This window comes from Thunnus thynnus, chromosome 20 (assembly GCF_963924715.1).
Source record: "Thunnus thynnus chromosome 20, fThuThy2.1, whole genome shotgun sequence".
Classification (NCBI taxonomy): Eukaryota; Metazoa; Chordata; class Actinopteri; order Scombriformes; family Scombridae; genus Thunnus; species Thunnus thynnus.
The window spans coordinates 11,989,431-12,007,923 of NC_089536.1; the positions used below are offsets into that span (position 1 = coordinate 11,989,431).

At 38.8% G+C, this 18,493-nt stretch overlaps 2 protein-coding genes across 10 annotated transcripts in view; both read left to right on the forward strand.

Moving 5' to 3' along the window:
• Positions 1-4,043, forward strand: part of LOC137172559 (disks large homolog 5-like) — a 33,061-nt gene extending 29,018 nt beyond the window's left edge. For all 3 annotated transcript variants that reach the window (XM_067577063.1, XM_067577066.1, XM_067577065.1), the window contains 2 exons: positions 1,330-1,439; positions 2,928-4,043. In XM_067577063.1, the coding sequence (XP_067433164.1) occupies positions 1,330-1,439; positions 2,928-3,031 (214 nt within the window). In that variant the 3' untranslated portion in view covers positions 3,032-4,043. The remainder of the gene's footprint in view (positions 1-1,329; positions 1,440-2,927) is intronic.
• A 786-nt stretch (positions 4,044-4,829) lies between these two features.
• The window catches only part of LOC137172560 (calcium-activated potassium channel subunit alpha-1a-like), a 97,594-nt gene continuing 83,930 nt past the window's right edge, over positions 4,830-18,493 (forward strand). For 3 of the 7 annotated variants that reach the window (XM_067577071.1, XM_067577072.1, XM_067577073.1), the window contains exons 1-2: positions 4,833-5,750; positions 17,637-17,780. In XM_067577071.1, coding sequence (XP_067433172.1) covers positions 5,520-5,750; positions 17,637-17,780 — 375 coding nt within the window. In that variant the 5' untranslated portion in view covers positions 4,833-5,519. Of the gene's footprint in view, positions 5,751-17,636; positions 17,781-18,493 lie in introns of all 7 variants that reach the window. The other 4 variants (XM_067577068.1, XM_067577069.1, XM_067577067.1 and 1 more) reach the window with 3 other exon arrangements.

The following is an 18,493-nucleotide window of genomic DNA, read 5'->3' on the forward strand; positions in this document are numbered from 1 at the left end:
ATTTTTAATCGCATGGGGAAGATTAAATCTGCTGAACCCCCAGCATGGTACACACACACACACACACACACATGCATGCACACACACACACACACATGCATGCATGCACGCACAAATAAAGACTGACTCGGGTCTGGCAGAAACAGGCTTTCTCAGCCACACACATACACACCCACACATCTATGAAGCGGTGCAGCAGGCAAACATGGTGGAGATTGATTCCTACTAAGCCTTCGCTGTCATCAGCTGAGTGCCAGCTGTCCAGTGAGAGCTCGCAGGGCCTGTGGCTCCGCTCCGTGGCGTAGGTGGCTAAAACACTCACTGTCCCCACCTGCCGCCGCCACGTACACACAAACACACCTCCCACCTCCTGCCCGCTACAGCGATTCACAGAAGCTTGAGCTTTTTCATGGTTTTTTTTTATCCTCCGGGAGGCATCAGCAGACCAATATGTTGACAGCATACTGAGTGCCAGGGAGAGATGGGAGTGTGATTCTGGGTTAGGTCAGGAGCTCCCACTGGATGGAAACTGAGGACCGAGCAGTCACATGGAAGGGTTTACAGTGGAGGGATCTCATTAAAGCTCTGCAGTGTTTTGTCTAGACTTGTTTTACGTATGTAGTACCTGATAGGGTTGCATTGTATGTATGGTGATACATACTGAAATTTCCCCTTTAAGACAGTATCTTTTGGTTGTTTTAGTCAATTGTAGACAATGCTACAAGTCAGTGAGAAGGAAGGTTTTTTACTTTTCAATATGATAAACTACTTTTATTTTGCAGGTATTCAATGAGTTAGCCAAAAACATACATAACCATCTGGTTAATCTCAATTGAATTTCCTGTAGCACCGCAGTATGCTGTTGTATACTACAGATACACTTTTGAAGTTATGTCAGTGCAAATATTATCATCCAGTCAGGTCAGAGTAAGGGAAGTGACATATTTATGGACAAATAAAAATTTTGCACATCAGATTCTCAAAAGTAAGATGCTAAAAGTGCTCAGGATTGCATTGTGGTTGGAGTTTTAGATAAATCTGTTGAAATCCAGCTCATAATCATACAAAGCATGATGTCAAGAGATGAGAGTTTGTGGGTGGTGAGTAGAGTGAACAGCTTTAAAGCAACAAAACAACTGGGCAATGATGATGCTTAATGAGGTGTGAACATTCACTGTAATCTCAAAATCGGATCTCAAAAATGACATACAGGTTCTTCTATTTATCTGTCAGACTCTGACTCCTTCCACACGGTGGTATTGAATCCATGTGTGAACCGTGAAGTGAGATTTTCTAGCGTGCTGACAGGTGCTGATTTTGTATTCTCAGAGAGCAGAAGGACCCTTTGTACCTGCGGGATAAACTCTCACAGAAACATTCCAAGGAGCAGTTTGAGACGGCGCAGAAGACAGAGCAGGAGTACAGCCGCTTCTTCACAGGTTGGTCGAAATGACTGATTTTCATTCACGAGGACTTAAAATAGTAATAATAATAATTATTATTTTGAGCATATAGACATCTGCAGTGCTCTGTAAGTGTACTAAATGAGGTAGATCAGAAATGTGTATACAATTTATCATTTGGGAGTCACTGCAGGGCTGAACAGATTTTTTTTTTTTCCTTTGTCACCTTAGACCTATTAAAGGATCATATTTCAACACTAACCCCCCAGTGGTATCTATGCATGCAGATTGTTCCACTTGAGTACAGTGCAGGTATATAGACATGACTTGTTTGTAGAGCTGCAGCGATTAATCAATTAGCCAATCAACATAACATTAATCTGTAACGATTTTGATAATAATTTAGGATATATTTTTTAAGTAAACATACCAAAAATTAGCTGGTTTCAGGTTCTTAAATGGGAGGATTTAATGCTATTCTTTGTAGTACTTGATAGTAAACAATACATTTGAAGAATTTGTGGGAAACTTTAATGGATATTTTATAGACAAAACAATGAATTGATTAATCAATGAAATAATGGGTAGATTAATCGATAATGAAAACAGTCTTTAGTTGCAGCCTAGTTGACTAGTTGTGGTGGTCAAAGTATTGAAAAACATGGACATTTTTCCATCGTGGCCTTGTGAGACAGTACAGGAGACAGAAGTTGGGATAAAACAACACATTTTTAAGCCAAGCCTGAACCCGACATAATTTACATCATAGTTTCTTGAAAGACACAGTTCAGTTGAGTTTTTCCAATGTAATATTAGGATGCTTTACGCACTATGAATAAAAATAAAATACATCCCCATTGGGGTCCCAGGGAAGAAACCAGAATACATAAAATAAAATGAGGAAAATATACAAAAATATCTCCGGCAAACCAAGTTGCAATAAGTCATGTTAATTGTTATGGTCTAGTTTAACCATAATGAGTCTCAAAAAGCTCTGGAGGTCATCTCATGTTTTTGGAGCAGAGTATCTCTGTAGTCTATCACAGATCTGAGTTAAAGTTTGGTATCTGGAGCAGCAGCCAGTCTGAGAGACCCAACTGTCCAGCTGATTAATGGCTCTATAAAAGGACGCGATTTATGGGGAAGGGTTTTGGAAATGAACACATACCACCACTGATCCCTCTAACAGGGAGAGGTGGCCAGCCAACTTCTCCACACAAGCCACAACGCTGAGAACTATAATTATCAGACGTTATAACTCAGGAGTATTGGGCGGTAGACAGCATGAAATGGAGCTGATCACATTGCTGAAGTACTGTTTATCTCCAAAACCCAGTCAGTTGCAGCCCTACATTTGTTTGATTTTTCTACCATTTTTAAACTAAATGATTCATGGATTCAACGTAAATAATCACCATTTCCAGCCTTATATGTGTATATACAAGGAGCAAAGCTTTGGCCAAATCAGACATACATGCTTAACTCTCCCTTTTTGTAAACCTCCCCACCCTCACTGTGTTGCAGGCGTTGTCCAAGGAGGCAGCGTCTCCTACATTTGCACTCAGATCATGACCATTGTGGAGCAGGAACAGAATAAAGTACTGTGGATCCCAGACGGAGCACCGTAGAAATCTCACTTCTCACCTGCATGTCTCTGCTAAACATCAGAGAGGACGTACAGCTACACAAAGTTTTATTTTATTTCGGGATACGCAGTGAATCGGTACATCTAGCAAACAACACGGTTAACTCCAATACGGTTTCACATATAGCAATATCAGCACTGATGATGATGTAATATTCCCACTACAATAGTGATGTACTGTACTACAGATAGATTTGTTTACACTAGTATTTAATACAATGCTTACTTGAATGTTTTATTTTCCCTTATATCCAGTAGCACTCCTTTAATCCCACTTTGAATATGTTGGACCACAGGAAGTTTGCTTTGATGCAAACTGAAGACTTTATTCTAAGTGAAGATGGAATGGACCACTGTGTTCCCTTCTCTATATTTATATGTATTTCCCTGCCATTTAATTTATCTAATCAAATCAAAGATGTTGGTTTTAAACCTTTTGTTATACAGATGTAGCTGTCTAGTTAATAGAAGAGATGATATTTTCCAATTAATGTTCTTATTTATAGAGGAGAAACCGGGGCAAACTTGCTTCCTTCACATTATGTTGCAGTTCTAGGCTGTTTTGTATCCATTTTGTTCTCTGAATGCACCATTTTTTTCCCTCTGTTGACATCATTTCAGTCCTCAAACATAATATCATGCCAAGCTTGAAATATTTGCTAATCACTATCCGTTCTTGGATTTATTAACACCACAACTTCCTTGATAAATCCTCCTGCAGGCATGATAGTTTCACCACAAAGTCCCAATTTGTGTGTTCTACTGATATTGCCAATATTGATTATAAATATTGTTCATCTTTGTCAAGTGGAATTTTTAAGAAGGGATATTTTATTTCTGGTTCGTGGTTGGCTGTCAGCTAAACATATTGACGTGCGCATCTTGGATTTTCAGTAGATCACGTTATCAAGTTGAATGAAACACTTTAGGTCAGATTTTCTCATAATGAAGGTTAATATTTCTACAAAATATTAAAAAAGGTACACTTAATGGAATGCAACTGGTCTGTGTTTTCTATTTCTGTCTTTAATTGTAGGTTGTATCAGGTCTTGAGCTTTTTCACTAAATAATTCACAAAAAGCAAGCTGATATTTGTCAAGAGAATACTTGGATCAATGCACTTTCTGTCCACTGGGGGGAGTAAAACACTACTGAAGGTAAGACTGGTAAGCGTTCCTTCTTTTTTTCTCTTCATACCACACCATCAGGGCTGCCTCTTAAAGTCCTATATGTGAACTTAGTAGACTTTCCAGTCATTATTGTTTCACATAGTTTATATTACAAACTGCTGAACAGCAATGATTCTTTCTTTGCTTTACTGTAAGAGCTGAAATATGTGGGAGATGCTGCATCCATGTAATAAGTTAATACTTGCAGGAGTTGCTTTATCATCCCTAATTCATACAGACCTTCATTGCTCTAAAATAAATGTTTACGTCTCTTTTTTTGTTAGTTACTGACTAAAATGTAAATCATCTAATTGATTACGAATAGATAAAACGTACTTTAGCCTTTGATGTGTTATACAACACACGCATTAATGTTATGTCAGTAAGACGTGGAAAAAGTTTACAGTAGTTAACACATTATTGGAAATTGATTGTAATTTCTGAACATGGCGGTCAATCGGTAATAAAAGTGAACGTGTCTCCACAAAAGTAACAGTTTCACAGTTAGACGACTGTAACCACAAAGTTACAATCATCAAAAATTGATGAAGCGGTCACTATAAATAACCAGACATCCAGATAAGCATCGACGTCTGCTATTGATGGCTCCTCCCCCGCTACCTGTAAATCTGCGATGCCATCTTCCAACAAATGGATGTGACGGGCGGCCGGCGGAGCCCGGAGAGCGAGATAGACCGAACCCGCTGTTTAACACATGAAACCGACATTTTTTTTTCTCTCCACGCCACATCTCTGATAAGAATATCGCTAAACTGCGACCTTCAACGTGAGGAGCGCATTCAACAGTGCGCGGTGCGGAGCTGCTGAAAGCTGCGCTGTGAAACAAGGTGGAGTGAGTGAGTGAACCATCATCCGACGAGGACAACACGTCTCTCCACATCATCATCATCATCATCACCACCACAATTAAACTACAGCTTTTTCCATCGGGGATGTCAGGGAAATCGTGAGTTTTTAGAGAGTTTGCAAGAAAATGTGATTTTTACGCACAGATGAAATGGATGACGCGCAATCCCAGTCATGAACGCGCATCGTGAGACGCACCACTGATATCTTGATTTCAGAGGAAGTTTTTTTTTTTATTATTGTGCGTGCGTCTGCGGTCGACTCAACTTTTTCTCGCCGAGTGAAGCCAGATGAGAAGGCAGAGGAGTGGAAGGTGGTTGACTCAACATGGCTGAGCCGCTGTGGCATCAGGGGGCGCTGGCTGGAGCTCCCCAAAGCGCCTGAATCACAGTTGGGTTGATTGTTTAGGGGCTGGCACATGACCAGGAGTCGATAATGTCGAAAAGGGATAAATTCAACCCGGATCCGTCCATCCATATATCCAAGATGGATATGATCATCCCGTTTTCTCCAGACGTGCCCTGTGACAGCAATGGCCAGCGGATGTGGTGGGCTTTCCTCGCCTCCTCTATGGTCACTTTCTTTGGGGGTCTCTTCATAATCCTCCTGTGGAGAACTCTCAAATACTTGTGGACTGTCTGCTGCCACTGTAACGCAAAAAAGAAGGTACGTCCGATCATTTCATAACCATCAAACCACACTGAAATGGCATATTTACCGCAGGCTTTCAGCCAGTGCGTACAGCAGCGTGTCCAGCCAGTTTGATTCATGAAATAGGCTCGTAATTAAATCTGTGTTAAGGCCTCTTAAACAGAGAGCACAGTGCATGACTTTGAATAATGAACTCTGATGCCTATTGGTTTAATCTTACATACAGTAACAATGAGATACCTTGAAATGATTTCACTTTTGGACTTGATACAAGTGTTTCTGGGCAGGTTTCCACATATACATGAAGCTGACACTTGTTGGTGAACTACCTTCAATTTGTTCCTTTAGGCTGATTTAAAATGATCCAGAAGACAAGCAGGTTGTGAGGATTATTAATGGTTTCTCTTCCATAACTGTTGGTTGATATCTAAACATATAAATTATCTTTAGATGGACCTAAAAGCATAAAATACATCATATTTAAAGAGTTTTAAAAGCACAAATATTCATGTCCTTTCCGAATCATGTCAGGTTTCAAAGTTCATAGTTCAGTTTTATTGTCATTATATAATACAGGATATGCGTAATAAATGCATTAGTAGTGGACTTGCTATGATGTTAACCATGTCATATTTAAAGGGTAGGTTCAACCAAATTACCAAAACATTGTCTCATGTAATACCACCTGTGGTATCTGGTCATGTAGATAATTTGTGGTTTCATTTGTTCAGGTTTTGAGATATCTGTCTCTCAGGCTTCTGCCTACATCCCAATATAATAAGTGAATGGAATTTCATTTGTGCTGCTATAAACAGTAGAGAAATAAACAATGTTCTGGTTACTGTGAATGACTCACAGATCTCACACTGTGATCATTTGGCACTGGAACTAGTTTCTACTGAAGTATTAGGCCTTATGAAAACTGTTCTAAGTGCAGATAAATCATTTTTTTTCAATGCCCTGATCAAACAAATTTCCATTCACCCCCATTTTATTTGGTTAGAGGCACAATTTCTTGTTATTTTGGTGAACCCACTCTTTATCATTTTAAGGCATTGACGGAAATGATCAGAAACTTAAAGATTGTATTAACTGGTGGCACAATTTCCTATAATTTATCTTCTCATCAACATATTCTACGGCCATGATTATTTCCTGCTTGAAACCCTCCAGTGAACTGTGCAGCACTATTCGTTTGACACATTTCCAAAAGTCAGAAATAGTTGTGCTCGTTCAGGACATACAGAGCTCGTCAGCTGCTGATACACGGGTCAGACATTGTTGGACGTCCAACAGACATTCCCTTGCCAGCGGTGCGTATCTGAATGTCTGTGTGGAGGTTAACACTCATTCCACAGCGTAATCCCTAGAAATCATTTTCATAACGTTTAAGGCAGACTGCCACTAGATCTTCTGCTTCACAATTGTTACGACACAATCTGCCGTTCAGTCAGCCGCAGTCCTGTGTTTGGGGAAAAAAAATAGCATGTTGCTTTCATGTTCTTTTGTCCTTTTTTAAGTTGTTTTTTCAGAGAAAAAATATTAAGTTTGTAGTCTTTCTCATATGCTAAAGGACAAAGAAACTCACTGATCAAGGTGCCAGAGGTGGAGCTGTTCATCTCTTCACCTAATTTACTGTATGTGCATTAATCTCTCAGACAGGCAGGATGGAAGAGGAGAAATGGCAAAGGCTGCATCCAGGCAGGGTGGTGCTGACCTTTTGAAGGAGACATCAGTGTCATTTCCAGGCTTTGGTTGTAGCCTTAATTGTAACCAGCAACAACCAATGATTATTTTCATTACCGATTTATTCTGGTGATCATTTTTTTAATTATTCGATTAATTTCAGTCTTATAAATTGAGTTTTCTGTTGTACAGATTGAGGCAAATTTGTGATTTGTTTCTTATATATAATAGAAAAGTAATAATTATAAAATAGGATGTGCTTGACTTAAAATGTCAAAAAAATACTGAAAATTGCCCATCACAAGTTCCCAGTGCTCAATAAATTCTTTTTTTTTTCCTGCCCAGCTGTCAAAAACCCTAAAATATTCAATTTGAAATGATGTAAAACAGAGAAACAGCAAATCCTCACATTTGAGAATCAAGAAGCAGTGAGTTTTTGGCATTCTTGCTTGACAAAATAATTATTGATTATTTTTCTGCCAGTCAGCTCTAGTTACAATATTTGTCTGAATCTGAATCTGTCAACCTGCATCCAAATTTTATGTACAGATGAATAGAAATGGAACAGAGATACATCTGTGATCCAATCTGATAGTAAGAACAGGATGAGGTTGTTCCTTTCCACAGTCGAACAGTGCTCATGTATGAATCCAAGAGAGCAGTCACATTTTGTTCAGATGCTGAAGTGAAGCTGGTGAGCTCCACCAACCTGTTGTGCCATCTCTGTGGGAGTCAGCCAGAGACGGGGTCATTCTTTCACTTCCAATCTTCCCCTCTGTGCCTTTTGCTCTCCTGGCATTCATTTCGTAACTCCTGCCCTGTCTTCCTTCTCACCCTCCTTTTCTAATCCAAGAATCAACCTTCCTCCAAAGTGTCGGAAGTGCAGTGTCAGGCGCATACGGTATGTGCCATATGAATCAGTGTTTTTGTTGCTAAGCAACTAGCAAGCAAAGGATTTCATTATAAGAGTAAATCTCTCTCTGTTATGCTGTTGTCTAGGCTGTGAGATGTGGCAGGTTGTGTTGGAGGAACACCTCCCACCCCCTCCCAGTCTGTGCATGTCATTAGCAGCCCAAACAAGGAGCTTTCGGTGCATTGTTCATAGATGGGACTTGATAATCCGTTTCCTCTTTTTTGTTGATTTTCAGTTTGTTTTCCCCTCTCTGGGGAAATCGCTGCCCCGCTCTGGTCTGGTCTGTTCTGTTCTGGGCAGCTGTCATGTCTCTGAGACTGAGCCTCCTGGTCTGTAGTTCTGCCTTCCCAGTCAGATGGTAATCGATGAAAGTCGACGTTTGTGAGGTTCTGATAAATGACGGTTATTATCTGTCTGGGAGGAAGTAAGAAATTATTGTAAACGACACTATACTCACAATAGGAGTACGGACTGACGAGCTGTGGCAGCTCCTCAGTCATGTTGCAGACTCACTGTGTGCAAGTTTCATTGAAGTGATGTATTTTATTTTGCTGCTGGAGGTTTGAGAGACCACAAATCCTACGGGGCACTTTCTTTTAAAGGGGGCATATCATGCTTTTTTGTGATTTTCTGCTATTTTTATACTGTTATGATGTCAGATGTCTGTGTTAAACATATGTTAAACAAGTTCCAAAACTTGAGGTGAACATATGTAAAATGCTCAAAAACTGCTTCGAACGCTTCGTTTGCCATGTTAACTCTACATCCATTACGTAATGACGTCAGATGCCCACAAATGGCTGTCCATTCTGTAGCCTTCATTGTTAAGGTTGTTGCTAAGGTTGTGCTATGGGTTGATGACGTTCGGATTCAGGCTCAGACATGTATGGATGTATTTGAGTAGTTAATATTTCGAGTAAAGAGCAAGAAAAATAAGGGAAATCCGACTACAAATGTTTGATTATGTAGACTCTGGAACTAGCCAATCAGAACAGAGAGGACTCATGGGGAGGGGGCCCTTAAAGAGACAAGAGCTAAAACAGCCTGTTTCAGACAGAGGGGCTGCATAAAGGGTCAGTATAAGATACATGATGAGTTTTCTACTTCAGTAGAATATAAATACAGACCTGGAAATGTGCATGATATGTCCCCTTTAAAAGTGGATTCGTCATTGACCAATATGTTGCATGTTCAAGGTATTTAAAAAGGCCCCTCACCACCACATATTTTTATTTATTTTTAACATATTTATTTCACCCATTATTTACTTATTTTTATGTTTAAACACACATTGAGTTGTTAGTTTTGAGCAAAACAGCTCTCTGCTGCAGGATTAAAGAAAAAACAAAAAAACAAGACTGATTTGGTTAGTGTCCATTTCACTTAATCTGTAGCCAGGAGAGCTTGAACACGACACATTGTTCTTCAGTATGAACTCAAAAGAAGAAGCACTTGAAGGCGGCATCATTTATTTAACATCTAGGCCATCAATCCTTTGACAATAGTCTCAGTTCCAGCAGTTTAACTTGTCAGTCTTCTTTTTAAAGAGAGTATATATATATATATAAATATAAATATATATTTGCAATGTCTGTTTAATTGGCTGTGTAATTAGTTAGGCAAGTATTAGCTACTCATGTTGCATAATATAACCAGCATGTGCAGCTTGGCTCTCATTACACCATCTGGGATCCAACAGGTCTCAGATTAACACAACTGTTAAACATCTCAACAGTGCCAGAGCCTGCTGCTTTTTGTCAGTCAGAAAGACAAAAGATGCACTTGCCGCTGGTAGACAGATGTTCATGTGTGTATCATCTATGTACTGGGTCTTTATTTTTATATATGTAATTTTCGTGAACTTTTATATAAACTCCAGGCACTTGAAAGTGGTCAAAACCATTTTTTCAGGCAGTTCAGACTGCCTGGTTTTGTCTTTTTGAGCTCCTCATCATCTGTGACGTGGTAATTGGCAGCTTGACAGATTATACAGTCCATAGTATGTTTCTGCTTTAAAGACGTCAGAAGACGCTTTGGACTAGTTTTCACTCATTAATTCATTTCCTCCATGGCAGAAAAACACATTACACAACCCTTCAGGAAGTCCTGCAGGTTAAACTGAACAAACTAAACACTTTCAGGGGACTGACTAACTCTCACACAAACACCATAAATAGACTTTAAAGGGGACATATTATGATTTTTGTGATTTTCTGTTATTTATATATTGTTACAATGTTGGATAACTATGCTAAACATGATCAAAGTTCCAAAACTTGAGGTTAATATATGTAGAAATGCTTCCTGTAAGTCAAAATCCCAGGCTTAAACCTGCTCCGAACGCTTTGATTGCAACAGATTTTTACATTGAGGAGCTGTCGTGTATACCCATAAACAGCTGTCTGTTCCATAGCCTTTGTTGCTCAAGTTTTTCCATGTGTTGTTTGCATTGTCTGCTATCATATTTCGGATGACAAAAACTAGTGAAATCCTACTAGTACAGGAGCTAAAACAGCCTGTTTCAGACAGAGGCTGAACTGAGGGGCTGCATAAAAGGCCAATATAAGATAAATAAGGAATTTTTTAAACTGTAAATCATGCAAAGATATTCCAATAGAGCCCCAGATTAAAAATATAGACGTGTAAAGGTGCATAATATGTCCCCTTTAAGACACTTGCTAGCCTAGCCACATTACAGCTACACACAACCCATAATGCACCACTCCTTGTAGGAGTCGGTACTTTCTCCACTTAAAAAGAATATCTGATGTTGTGAACATGTAACTGTCTGGTTCTCGAATATAAGACAACCTCCACTTTTCAAATGTAATTTCCAGAATAAAAAATAATTAGATATTTGGGCCAATATGATATTTCAAATAGTTTTTAATAATGTTCATCAACAGGCCCATTTTAGCATCTGATTCCTCATAACATCCATGTTCTCACACTCCTGCTGATTTTAGCTGCAGACTAGAGGCATAATTTCACTGCTCTTTGATGTCTGCACTCATGTTAGCCAAATAATTGTGTTCATTCATTTAGTGATTCACTAATTGGAAGAACACGGGGTTAAGTGCTGTATATGGTACATCTCTGAAACAGATAGAGTCCCTATAGATCAGCCATAGATCAGTCATGAGACTCGGATATATCAGGAAGTTTTTTTCCTGCTCTGAGAATATCTTGATTCATTATTAATGCAATTTATATTAATATGTTTTTAAATAATTTACCCATTTTTAGAGAAATTGTGTCACGAGCCACATGTTCTATTCTAGTTTAATGCACTCGCTCCTATGAGAAACGATTATGGTTGATCAATTACCTCTGATGTCAGGAGGACTAGATTTAGGCGAGATAGTGAAACCTAAATTTGGAGGCTCAGACAATTGATCAAAATGACCAAGAGGAGATGTGCTGTCTGAGCGTCTGTAATGACTACTTGTACTTTTCTGGTGTCTGCTGCCATTAAAAATGTATCTCATCTATTTTTTATTTCATTAAAATAAAATCCAGTAAAATACAGTAACCCTCTTAATGGTTAGGTAGCTAACTAAAACTAAAGAAATGACTTTTACAAACACAGACTCTTCTTTTCAGGACAAAATCCACAGAAATGTTATGTGAAATACTAATTTGACAACAGAAATGGTGATTTTCAGTAATGCAGTATTGGCTAAAAGACTAATTTAATTGGTATTCATGCTCACAAATGCCATGATTAACTTTGAAGAATTCTCACAAAAATATCAAAAATAACATAAAAAAGGCAGCTATACATCTTCCCATTTCCTGCATGTGACCTTCACATGAAATCAGACCCTTTAAAGAGTAATTGGACAGTGGCATGTCATGAATCACCAGTCTTTAAACTCTGCCCTCACTGGCATTAAAAATATCACGACCAGTGTGTTTTCAGCTCTCATTATTATTATATTTAGTCATTAAAGTACTGGGGTATAACAGTATGATGCCAATTAAGTCCACTTAAGAGCTATCACCTCCATCAACGCAGCCTGTGTCATTTCATTCATTAAAACAGGAACGTTCACTGTCAGATGCTCGTATAACTGCATCAAACTAAGTGTTTCATGAAGTTATGTAAAATCAGTTTAAAGCACATTTAGTTACGCAGTTTTATTGGTCAAAATATATTCGCTTACTGTTAAATTCCACAATGACTAGTTCACATGACTAGTTACTAAATTGACTGCTGTAAACACAGTTACTGAGCATCTTTCTTATTGGATGTTTTTTTTATTGCACTTTTGTAAAGGAGTACTTAAGTGATTTTGTATTGCCAGATATCTTAACTTTTAGTCTCTAATACAGTATGAGTCATGCTCCAAAAAACATTTCCCTTAATACAACTCAGTATCTTGTTTCTTTATACCTCCCCTTCCTGATGAATGCGTCATTTTATAAACTCTGTGCACCCAGTAAAGCAGGTTTTCTGTCTAATTGCATAAGACATGGACATGAAAATGTGGACATTGTACAGATATTTGTCTGTTTTTGTCAGTTTTTTTTCTCTCCCTCTAGATGTTTAATATATATGGGAAAACTTGCAGCCAATTACTGTAGCACCACATTTGAACATGTTTCTCAAGGGTTTAACCAAAAATCCTAGAACAAATACAGCTGCCTAAACAGGAAATTGATTATGCCAAATATGGTATATCTCATGAGGGTAACAGGAGATGTTATATTATTCAGTAGGACTGCATAAAAAAAGAAAGCAGTATCAATACTGAAACATTGACAATGACAGGAAATAAAAATCTTGAGCACCAGTTCACTTACTTTATCATTACAGGCCCTGTATAATATTTCTACTAAGTCTCTGTAGCAATGATATAGAAGTTAAGTATTGTTACAACCTAAGGTTTAGTACTTTATAGCGAGCATAGTGAGAATTTATAACAATATAATATTTTTAAAAGATTTCTTATGTTCACTTATGATTTTTCACTGTTATCAGTATTGTATTTTCTGACTGTACCCAACTTTGCATTTGTTTTAATTTATTACATCATATAGTAAAATATGTTCTGTTGAAGCCACTCTGTGACATTTTTATCATATGGTATCAGTATATTATAGGAACTGTAAATAGACCACCATGCTTTAAACAAAGTGGTGGTCAAATGGTCAAACAGCCCCTGAAACCCCTTCTCCCTACACCCTCTCTACGATGGAATTGAGGGTGCTGCGTCTCACCCTTTTTGTGACTTTCTGAAACTGACAATCTGACAATCGCACTCATGTCATGCAGCAATTGGCCAGGGGCACAACTGAGTGCAACACTCTGGATGCTTTTGAGGAAACATTGTGCAAAATTGTGCACTGTTACAGCTATTTGAATGTGTATTGTGTCTCGCCCCTCTCAGTGACGGCAGTCTTTTCACTTCACCTTTGAGTGTGGCCATTCGGAACAGCTATAGACACTTTCATATGAACTAGTTTGCTTTGAGCATACACAACCGTTAGTCTGTACATGCTGTCCAGAGACTCTCCAAATAATGGGGAGCATGCAGCATTTCTGTCTATTACTGTCAGTTTACTGCCCTCAAACTAGAAACCTACATGTTTATTGTATAGCTTTGTATTCCTTTGCAGTTTAACATCCATTCAACAGGCTGCTGAGTGACAAGGCAAACAGCATGTTCTTTTCCCTTTCAGTCTCTAACCCATAGTTTGATCCACTCACCCTGATCTCCTTAAGGGGATTCAAAAGTGAGATTTAACTTAAATTCCCCCAGAGACTCTGTTTCAGGGCCAGACTGATGAGATTTTTTTTTTCAACATAAATGATGTAACCTTTGAAAGTGGTTTGGTTCACAATGTAAAATACCTGCTGCAAAAGTGCCTATGGACCCGTTTTACTACTAAAATACGTTGTACTCGACTCAAATTAAAACTACAGTTTGTGCAAATCATAACTAAATAATATGTCTGTCTGAAAACAGCTGATACCTGTTGCTTCTTATGTTTTAAAACTGCAGTTTAACAGAATTTTCCATTCCTGTATCTCGTTTGCTGCATTAGCGACTAAGTGAACTAGACATGTTATTATAGTGTTATCAGGTTAGTGCTGCAGGCTCTGGACAGGCTGTAGGAAGTGTAACATGGTCTGCTGATGGTCTGCTTGTCTCTGACTAATGGCTGTGAACATGATTGAATTTCTTAGTGCAGACAGCTATTTAGTAATAATAATGGAGACGGCTGAATGTGTGGCCTGTGGGTCGGCACCACTATAGAATACTGTGCTGAAACCATTTTTAGGTTATAAAGTGTAAAATATTGACATTAGTACTAGTAGTTGACTACTACTTGACTATTTTTATTTTCTGAGACTTATTTCTGAGCCACTTTGACTCCACCACATTTATACTACAGATGCAATTATTAGATTTTAACTGGACTAAGGCTGTTTAATTAAGACACTGTTGTAATAGTAATTGGTATATGAATCTAGTGAAACACTAAAAATGGTTCAACGTAATGTCTGGTGACACTTTCCACATGTACTATTAAAGGGGACATATGCTTTTTATGATTTTCTGTTATTTTTGTAATATTATAATGTCAGATGTCTATGTTAAACACATTTCCCAAACTTGAGGTTTGAGTATGTAAAAATGTTCTCTGCAAACAGAGCATTTAGAGGTTTTGACTTTCAAAGTTACCTCTACTTCCTCCTCGTGATGATGTCAGTGTTCACACGTGCCCACAAACAGCCATCTGTACTGTAGTCTTTGTTGCTAAGGTTGTTCCATGGGTTGTTAGCGTTGCGCACTTGCATATTTCGGATCAGGTTTGGGCTCAAACGTACAAATTTCTGTTTTGAGTAAGGAATGAGACTGAAAAAGTAAAATTCTACTACTATTGTTTGTTAGACACACATACTAAAAAGGGAAATGACAATAATTTTTCTACTTACAAATAAGCCAGAGTAACCACCAAGCAAGTTCTGTTGAAGAGGCTGAACTAAAGAGGCTGCATAAAGGGCCAGTATAAGATAAATGAGTTTGTTTTTTTTAAACTATAAATCATGCAAGGATACACCAGTAGAGCCCCAGAATATATATATATATATATATATATATATATATATATATATATAGACTTGTAAATGTGCGTGATATGCCCCCTTTAAGAAATGTTGATTAGATTTGCCAGGTTTCATCTGTCTGGTTGATAATGCCACTCTAATGTTTAACTTCAGTACTTAAATATATTCACATTCATGTTAGCTGGTTAGTCTGACATTTTCACCACTTGCTGACAACTTCACTATTTTATTTCAGCCATCTGTTACTGCAAACATGGTTATATTTTAAAGTACAGTTTTGAATGCAGTTCATTTATTTTTATTGGTTTATTATTCCTTTGCTGACACTTAACTTTAATTGAAGTAATTGACTTCAGTTCATTTGCCAACTCCCCTCTTCTTCCTAAACCAGACTGTTGGCAAACGAATGCCCTTGTCATCTACACACAACTGTGCTCCCCCATAGTTGTGTGGTGCAGACCACATTCATTCATTCATTCATTCACTTACGTCAGTGGTGCTGCACGCCCTTCAGCTTCACAAAGATTTATGGTGGAATGGAAGCACAGCACATGTTGCATAGTGGCATGCCAGGAGTTCTTTGATGCAGGCTGTCTTATATCGCAGGGACACACAATAGCCCCATCTGCTTCTGGAGAATGTGGCGTGTTGAGATCTTGGGCATAAACGCCACAACAACAAAATGCAATAAAGTGTAAACCCATCAAAACACTCACAGTTATCCCCAACCCTCTAACTATGTAAACTGCATCAACCAATCATAAAGGAAGAGCAGAGATGGTTCAGGAGAAAGGCCTCAGATAGTGATGTGTGCGACACAATTAAGGTAGAGGAGGTAAAGAGTCCTGAGTCGTGTTAGCTTCGAGGCTGTGGGGTGTTTCATCAGGGAGCATGGCTAACCTCTGCATCCTGTCTCGATTTCCTGCTCTGTGAATCATGCCAGTCCCAGCAGACAGACAGACAGATAGACAAGCAGACAGACATGCAGCCCACTCAGTGGAGCAGAAACACCGGGAGCTCAGTGGCTGCCATGGATACACTCCTGGAGTCTCTTTACTGCTCTCACTCTGTATGTTTACTGTATACATGTATGCATGCATGTGTGTGGGTTTATTTTGGAAGCCTTGACCCTGGCCACTATATTAAAAATAATGTATTTCTGTTTTTCAACTGGTGATCAGCAGTCTTAAATGTTGTGTTTTTGCGCAGTCAATTGAAAAATGTGGGCTCTACTTTCTACTAACAAAGTTTGGGTTTCTGTAGTACTCCTTTATATTGATTTAAAGTCATTCTGATGAATACTTGTATTAACAATTGATCAAATTACTATATATAATGTGAAAGGGGTTGCTTGTAGGTACAAACCCACAGAGAACTTAGTTCCTCTCAGCTCTATAGAGCATTTTAGCATCTTTTAGCTCATTGTTTTGGTTTCATGGCTCACAGTTTTACAGTTTCGATTCACTCCCTCTGCTCTCATCAGCTTTGTTGTTTAGTAAGCAGCTGTTTTCAGCAAAAAAGCTGTAAAACCCTACAACACCCAGCACCAAACAACAGACAAACAAAGTAAGTGACTAGCTGGTGAACATAGTTGAGCATTTAGCAACTAAAGAGCCTGATATTTTTCTCAGGAGATGACGGAGACTAAAACAGAGCTTAAAGGAGAGTGAATACTGGACTTACATCAACCAGCAACTTAATAAGGTCATATATCAGTGCCATGTTTATAGCTTGTCTGTGCTGCCCTTATGTGGCCAAAATAATAATTCCAATTTAAGGAAAAGTTTTGCCATTATTGTGGATGTAATGTTAATAAGGAATATATTTATAGTGCTCTGAGACCTGTCCCCTCTATGTCATGATGCTCCCTGCTAAACAGAGAACTGCAGCTGATATCATGCTAAAGTTTGAGGTGGAAAAACATTATCCTGTCTGACAGATGTGTAAACACAGTATTGCACTTCTTACTGTTTCTGGATTGAGAAAAACCACAACAGCAAGTGAGCTATCATGAACTGGCTGTAGGTTGATGTAGCAGCTTTTGTATGATAACAATCAATGATTGTGTCAAAACTGAATTTTTTTAATGTAAAAAAAAATCAATTATATTCACCAAGTGTGTGTTGTACTAAGAGATAATTACTAAATTGATCATTTACTGTTTTACTTTGGTAAAGTTTCCGATATTTCACTGTACGACTTCCTGCATCCTTTATTCTTTCAGGAGGTCCATCGGATCACCACAGGCGATGGCATCAAGCGCGTCGACAAGGACGACCCGGCAGCCAGCGAGGTGGGCTGGATGACCTCGGTTAAAGACTGGGCTGGAGTCATGATATCCGCTCAGACACTGACGGGCAGAGTCCTGGTGAGTTCAACCATCACCCCCGTTTAATCTTTGATTGACATCTTGGGCTCCTTTAGCCTACATGTAGCAGGCTGTCGGTTAAGACGTCAATGAGATGAAGCATGACAGCTGATCATGATCACCTCCAAACTTCCTCATGACAGCTAAGCACTCTGGTTGAACTCCCTCACAGTATTTTTGTCTGTGAGGGGGCATCATGAAAAAATATTTGTTATTATAGGACAAGCCAGAAACCTTGCTGAGGAGGAGCTGAGGAGCTTCTATCTGACAAGCCACAAATCTGAAGCGCTTGAATGTTCCTTAAATTTATTTCTGCTTGTCGGAGGCATAAATACACTGTTTTGAATGGCATACCTTGGTAGCTTATCTCCCAGACAGGGAGGCAGCCACATCAAAACAAAGCTAGGGCAACAAAGAAGAGAGAGATTTAAAGAGTGTATTAAGGTCATACATCCCATAATGCCCTCAGACAGCGGAGAGAAACTGATCCAGAAGGAGAGAGGAAGGGAGGGGAGGGACACATACAGTTTACCAATTGCATTTGGTCAACTGAGGTGGTTGCCATGGCGCCTGCCACCTGGTGTGTCTGTTGACAGTGTCACATGGCGTACACATGCCTTTACAGCCACAAGTTATCATCTTTATATTGTACAGCAGGATTAAATGAAGGCATGAGATTATCAGATCCTCATCTTGTTGCAACCTGTCCCGCC